Source organism: Rhamphochromis sp. 'chilingali' (genome assembly GCF_963969265.1).
Source record: "Rhamphochromis sp. 'chilingali' genome assembly, chromosome: 7".
NCBI lineage: Eukaryota > Metazoa > Chordata > Actinopteri > Cichliformes > Cichlidae > Rhamphochromis > Rhamphochromis sp. 'chilingali'.
In genome coordinates, this window is record NC_137934.1 from 27,732,590 (window position 1) to 27,740,089 (window position 7,500).

A 7,500-nucleotide genomic window follows, 5' to 3' on the forward strand; every position below is an offset into this window, starting at 1 on the left:
ATAAGTGCATTGTACAGATGGAGATAGCTGCTAATTATTATGAAGGAAGGACCAATAGAAACAATTTCACTCACCAAAACTGAAGCATAACTTCTTTTTATCGCCTTACCATAGCAAGTCATATTATTTGTCAGAATATGTCATTAAAATGCTCCAAGAAGCACCAACAGCACAAACACAAATTACCAGAGGTGAGACCTAGCAGGCCCTGTGCTGGACCGGCAACATCCCCAGTGACAGCCCTGTGACAAAGCCTTGAGAGCCTCAAGTGGCCATTTAAAGAACTGCAGTTAAATGCTGGCTTCATTTTTTGTGTTCTCTGGAACTTACTATTATGTTATTTGTGTATAAACAAGCCATGTGTGAACCAGTGTGACTCATTATGTGCACTTCCGTGTGTGCATGCAGTTCAGAGCTGCTCTCATTTTGTCTAAGAAAAGACGTTCTTTTGAGATGTTTTGTCTTGGTGTTGCCAGACGGTTTACCATCCCAGTCTTCAGCTTTGAGAATGGACTACATTACCCCCAAGTGTCCTTAAAGATGAATTATAAAACCCACACAAGATTACGCTCATCAAAAATGAATCTGTTACATCACAGTGCTGCCTACTTAAAAGTAACTCATTAGTTAATATTTTCATCACAAGAAAATGGTATTGCTTTTTCAGAACTTCAGCACCAGCAATATTTTCCTCCTCCAATGTTGTAGATTAATTGAATCTTTTTAAATGGACTCCTGTGAAAAAACTATTCAAATTCAAAAAGCACTTTATTACAGTAGCAACTATTCTATATGCGTAGTAGGGCTGCCACGATTAGTCGACTAGTCACGATTACGTCGACTATCAAAATCGTCGACGACTGATTTAATAGTCGACGTGTCGTTTGAAGCTTTGTAAGATCGCAAAAGACGCAGGAATAATAGCAGGATTTAAGAGTGTAATAACGGACTGAAACAGAAGATGGCAGCACAGCATGTAAAAGGATGCCAGCTGCCGTTAAACCCCGAAGAAGAAGAAGCAGCTGTGTCCCAGAATTCATAGCGCGGCCCAGCTTAGTTTCCAACAATGGCGGTAGCTAGTTAGTTTTAATATTACTCTTATTATTCTTTCTGTGTCACAAAATAAACGTTTAACATATTTTCAGGCGAGAATGTAGCTGTGTAAACCTCAAATATCGGCTCAGTTTATCAGGACACCACATATTTTCAAAAGCGCTCCGACGTTTTCGGAGACGTCTGTTACCCACTAGCTCGATAGCTAGCCGGGGGCTAGGTCACTAGCGCCGTGAGAACACCGGACTCCCGGCAAATTGTTTTCAAACCCACCGCCGTCTTTCGCGACTCAGGTTAAATATATATGAGTCACTTAGATAAATTAAAAATGTTGTTGTTTGGCTTTTTTTTTTTTTTTTTTTTTTAGTATTTTATTTGTTCCTGAGTAAATCGGTTTGGCTGAGATTAAAGTTATAGCTTTTACACAGCTGAATAAATGTCAAGCAGACAGCTGATCATGCTGGAGAATATACTCCGGTGTCCTGTTATATTTTAGATAGCAAGGAGTTTATTAAACTTTACCGAAACAATCTGCAAATTTCATTAAAATTGAATAAACTATCATCTTGTCTTTATTTTTAGTTAGCACCTTAAAAGCTTAAAGCTGTAAGCTAATGATAGTTATATAAGAGCAGATGCTGCTGGTGCAATAAGCTGTAGTTTTACGTCCAGTGGATGATGATCTGATTAGTCGACTAATCGCATAAATAATCGGTGACTAGTCGACTATCAAAATAATCGTTTGTGGCAGCCCTAATGTGTAGCCTGACTGCTTTCATAGGAATTAAAAGAAAGAAGAAAAAAAAGAGGATAAATAGCAGCCATATGCTGTGTTATCAAAGGCGGCATGTGTGTTAAGTATCAGTAAATATGGCACCTTTATCTAAAAAGGAAAGAGTTTTTGTAGTTTTCTCATATAGAATATTCAGGTGTGTGTGTTAACACAATGACACAATATTCCCAGGAGTGGACATCCCAGTGTCTTCACCCCAACTTCAGACCAAGCAGTGCTGAAATAAATTGCAGAAAAACCCAGTATCTAAATCTCTGACTCAGTTAGCACGTTAAGAGTTAAAGTTCATAACTGTTTATAACAATTAGAACAAGACTGAATATGTATGGCTTGTTTGGAAGTGTTTCTAGAACACAACCTCTTCCTTCTAAAGACAACATGGAAGCAGGGCTTAGCTTTGCAGAGTTGCATCCATCTTCCTCCTCTCACCCCTACCCGAGCCTGGCTGAGTTCTGCCATAGGTCTCTTCCTGTTAAAAAGGAGTTTTTACTTCCCACTGTCCACAAGTGCTTGCTCAGTGGGAGTCATCTGATTGTTGGGGTTCCCTCTTTATTACAATTTATAGACATGACTGTTATTATAATGAACATAAGGATTGAACAAAGCTTGAACAGATCTTAGTTTGCAAGATTAGAGGTGTGTACATCAAACAGTTATAATTTTTGTGCCAAAGGGAAGAACTGCTCTGTGATGGGGACGGCACACATGAAAGTAGTCATGCACAGACATGTGAAATCACTGGGACGATTGCTCTGACACTTAGACTTGTATGAACATATTGTTACGTTTCGGTGTTGTCAGTGTTTTGTTTTTGCGTGACTGTCATGTGTTTCCTGTTTTACTTTGAAGGTCTGTTGTTATCTTAGTGTGTTCAGTTTACGTTTCCTTGTCTTGTCAGGTCTAATTTGCCCCAGCTGTGTTTCCCTCTTGTTGTCCATTTTCCTAATTGCTCCTTCTATGTATTTAAGCCCTGTGTTTCTGTATGTCATGGTTGCGATCTTCCCCCCCGTTGTAAATAGTTTGGCGCCTTGTGTTTGGTGATGTAAATAAATGTCGTATCTTGCTTTAAATCTCGTTTTGGGATTATTTTTGTGGAAGCCCGTATTAGTTTTTCTCGTGTGTTTTTGCCTTATTCTTATTTTCCTGCGTTGCACCCCGGTTGCCTAGGCCGGGGTGTAACATATGGGGGCTCGTCCACTCGCTGGGGGTCCGAGGGCCGCTTCAGCCGTCCGCCGTCGCTGGAGGGTCCGAGGGTGGGACCGCTTCAGCCGTCTGTCTTCGCTGGAGGGTCCGAGGGCCGGTCCAGCCTTCATCCGCCTTCGCTGGAGGGTCCGAGGGCCGGTCCAGCCTTCATCCGCCTTCGCTGGAGGGTCCGTGGGACTGCTCCAGCCTTCATCCGCCTTCGCTGGAGGGTCCGAGGGACCACTCCAGCCTTCGTCGTCTGCTGGAGGGTCAGTGGGACCGCTCCAGCCTTCATCATCTTTGTCTGCCTTCGCTTCAGCTGTCCGTCTTCGCTGGAGGGTCCGTGGGACCGCTCCAGCCTTCGTTGTCTGCTGGAGGGTCAGTGGGACCGCTCCAGCCTTCATCAGCCTTCGTCCGTCTTCGCTGGAGGGTCCGTTGGAGGGACCGCTTCAGCCTTTGTCCGCCTTCGCTGGAGGGTCCGAGGCACCGCTCCAGCCTTCGTCTGCCTTCGCTGGAGGGTCCGAGGCACCGCTTCAGTCTTCGTTTGTCTTCGCTGGAGGGTCCGAGGCACCGCTCCAGCCTTCGTCTGCCTTCGCTGGAGGGTCCGTGGGACCGCTCCAGACTTCATCCGTCTTCGCTGGAGGGTCCGGGGGACCGCTCCAGCCTTCGTCGTCTGCTGGAGGGTCCGTGGGACCGCTCCAGCCTCCACCAGCCTTCATCCGCTTTTGATCAAACATTTCACTTGGGGTTACATGTTTGATTTTTGGGTGGGGGGAAATGTTACGTTTCGGTGTTGTCAGTGTTTTGTTTTTGCGTGACTGTCATGTGTTTCCTGTTTTACTTTGAAGGTCTGTTGTTATCTTAGTGTGTTCAGTTTACGTTTCCTTGTCTTGTCAGGTCTAATTTGCCCCAGCTGTGTTTCCCTCTTGTTGTCCATTTTCCTAATTGCTCCTTCTATGTATTTAAGCCCTGTGTTTCTGTATGTCATGGTTGCGATCTTCCCCCCCGTTGTAAATAGTTTGGCGCCTTGTGTTTGGTGATGTAAATAAATGTCGTATCTTGCTTTAAATCTCGTTTTGGGATTATTTTTGTGGAAGCCCGTATTAGTTTTTCTCGTGTGTTTTTGCCTTATTTTTATTTTCCTGCGTTGCACCCCGGTTGCCTAGGCCGGGGTGTAACAATATGAACCCGGTGAGAGAACATCCTAACGTCACCCCTTGACTGCAGCCCTGTGTCAGGGTTAACTGCCGTCTGTGTTAACTGTTCATGTCATATCCCCATTAACCTCCATTGTGGCTCCCTAGGCCACCCAGTCCTTGTTTAAGCCTCCCTGGGTGGCAGTCAGTGCTCCAACATTAGCCTCCATTACAGCTCCCCTGGCTGCAGTTGCCCTGTGTAGGGCGTCCACTGATCTTGTATCAGTGAAACTGAGTGTCTGTGCTGCTGAGTTATGGCACACAGTCTAATAGAGCGTGCATGTGAACACAGCTGATGGCTGATATTATTTGCAGCAGTGCAGCAGCTCTGCACGTGTTAAGCATCCATGTCAGTTGTTTTGTGCGCGCCATGCGTTTGGGGTAACCCTCTCTCTCTTTTCTGTAATGGGAGGCATGAACTCTCGCTCTAAACCCATTTCCAGCCCATCTGAAATACGGCAGCAAATTACCTCCAGCGGCGCCCTGCACACTAGCCCAATCCGCCCCAAATAGAAGTGACAGGACAGCGCAATTTATCGCCATAACCCCTGCACCGCCCCACCACCACCCAGAAGCTCCACACACACTGTGGACTCGCACGTACAGATGCCGCACACATACACAGGCCAACCGAGGGACTCCTGAATCTTGAACCTGTGTGCAGAGGCCTGCGATTTTGTGTACTATACATACCATAGTAGGAATGTGTTGTAATTCTGTGTGTGTGTGTGTGTGTGTGTGTGTGTGTGTGTGTGTGTGTGTGTGTGTGTGATCTCTACACTCAAGTGTAGGGGCCAACCGTGCTGCTCTGGCCCCCTGCCCTGCCTATTATCTCATTGATTTCCTTCTCTCCTCTTTTCAATTCTCTCCATTTCCACACTACCGTCCTTTCCATTAGAGGAGCAATTTAACAGAGTGCTGTGACATGAGAGAGAGAGAGAGAGAGAGAGAGAGAGAGAGGGGACTACAGGATGGGAAACATAAAGTGAAGAGAGGGGTTATACTGAGAGAGCTGGGGAGAAAGGATGGGTAAAAGAAAGAGGGTGAGCGGAAAGTCTTCTAGCAGATGGTTTTCGCTCAAAGCAATGCATGAATGAAAATTTTACAGTGTATTAACTGGGCTGAGTGGATAATTCCAAGTAGCAATAAACCAGAATTGGGAGTAATTTGATTTCCTCAAATGTTTCCTTATACCATCTATTCTTCTTTTATTTGAATCCCTCTTTCTCTAAGGAGTTTCCTTCAGAGCCGTCTTCGAGCTCCCCACGACAGACACCCGTCATCCACCCAGCAGTGGAGAGGAAGCAGCATGTGTTGGATTCGTGGGTCCTTATACCGTGTGTCAGCCAATAAGCTGTCCCGCACCGTAGCAGCGAACATGTCCATCAATCGAACAGGTATATGTGTTGTGTGTTCAACAACTTCTGAAGTTCAAAGAGGACTAACAATTCACACAACCACCGTGGAAATTTATAATGTGCCTGAATGAGCCTGCCTCAGTGTTTTCCTCTCACAAGCAGATGTCAAATACATTTTCCTAATTAAAATATATTTAAAAGAGACTTAATTTCCACCATTGTAATCTGAGTATAACAAGGGCACAAATGTGACCGCTTGCTTCACATTGTATTTAAATTACCAAAAAATGGCTGGGCCAGTATTAGGCACTATGTTCACATTTTCCCCTCAGTTCTTCCTATGCTGAATGACACTGTTGTCTTTTTTTTTTGATTGGTTGCCACTTGCAAAGAAGGTTATAAGGTTATAACAGGAGGTGGGTAAAGCTACTGTTGTTTTGAGAGTGGTCCTCTCCTCAGCCACTTCTCCTACAGAGACATGGAGGCACGCCCACCCAACCCAAGATATAATCTCCTCAGCATATTCTGCGTCTTTCCTCGGGTTCTCTACCAGTTGGACATCCTAAAATGCTTCACGTAGGGGGTGTCTAGGAGGTCTTTCAGTGTGAAGGAGTCCCTCCCAAAGAACCAAGCTCTTCCCCTGTTTTCTATGACGGAACCCAGACACCCTTCAGTGTCTGGGGAATGCTCATTTTGTCTGCCTATCTCATTCTTTCAGTCACCGTCTAGAAGATGTGGCCATAGGTGAGGGTAGGAACATAGATTGGCCGGTAAATAAACCGCTTTGTTTCCACACTCAACTCTTCTTGCCTCTCCTCTTCATTTGTTTTCTAGCTGCAGAAAATTTAGTTCTTAAAGTACAACACTTCTCACTGCTATATTCATGGTTTGGACATATTTCAGTTGACATAAAATTATACAGATTAGATACCCTGCATTTAAGACATTTAGTCCAAGAACATGGCAGTAAGTGTACAGAGAGTGTATATTCACATTTGTGGCTGTAGCACCGTTCACATATCCTCTAACAGACTTAGGGGAACTGGCTGGATTTGCCATCTGAAATAATAAAGTTGTCATCTGTCAGAGAGGTGAGGGGGAGGGCCTGGAGAAGTGAATGGGGGAGATTAAAGCCTGGATCTGCCTCCACTTTCTTCCTGCTTCTCTACCTCTCTTTTACACATTCTGCTGTGACTAAAGCTGCAGGTGAAATTGAGAAGCTCCAATCAGTTCAGCTCGTGACCAGCATCACAACACAAATTCATGCATCTAGAGACACGTCTCGGGTGTCTTCCAAGTAGGAGTTGTGATTTCACATCTTTGTAGCAAGCTTCATATTTGTTCTTGGTACAGAGCCTCCGGACTGTAATCCAGAACACACGCTTGACAAGAGACTTAACAGCCAGAAAAATGCCAAATTTAGAGGTCTGAGTAAGATTAACTGCCGTTTGTAACCACACCCTGCCCATCTCCTTGTCGTCTTATTCATTCCTCATTTTCCTACACTATTTGTGGCGTGCATTGGGTACATAGTGTTTGTAATATTCTCAGACAGAGCTGGATGACGCATTTGGATTTGGCACTAATGCGTCAAACCACCCGAGTATAAATAACCAGTCACATATTTAGTTTTTATTGCTTCTGGCTATGCAAAAGCACATACAGATAGCTTCCTTTCTGTCATATCTATTGTAGATACTTTGAATACTTTAAAATTACTTTAAAATTGTTACATTTAATGCAAGACTTAACATCAGAACAAAGCATTTTATAGAATTATAGTAAACAAAACCAAAAGCTACCCTTAAATCTTCATTTATATATGTGCTGATGTATTTATTACTAGGACGACTAATTGCTTGTAGATGGTAGACATGAAGAGAAATGGATTAGAGACAATCTTGAAGGAAGAATATGT

General features: G+C 44.2%; 1 protein-coding gene across 2 annotated transcripts in view; it reads left to right on the forward strand.

The window, feature by feature from the left end:
- zc3h3 (zinc finger CCCH-type containing 3) overlaps positions 1-7,500 on the forward strand; it is an 81,751-nt gene that overhangs the window by 54,406 nt on the left and 19,845 nt on the right. For both annotated transcript variants that reach the window (XM_080887774.1, XM_080887775.1), the window contains exon 5: positions 5,458-5,621. In XM_080887774.1, coding sequence (XP_080743900.1) covers positions 5,458-5,621 — 164 coding nt within the window. The remainder of the gene's footprint in view (positions 1-5,457; positions 5,622-7,500) is intronic.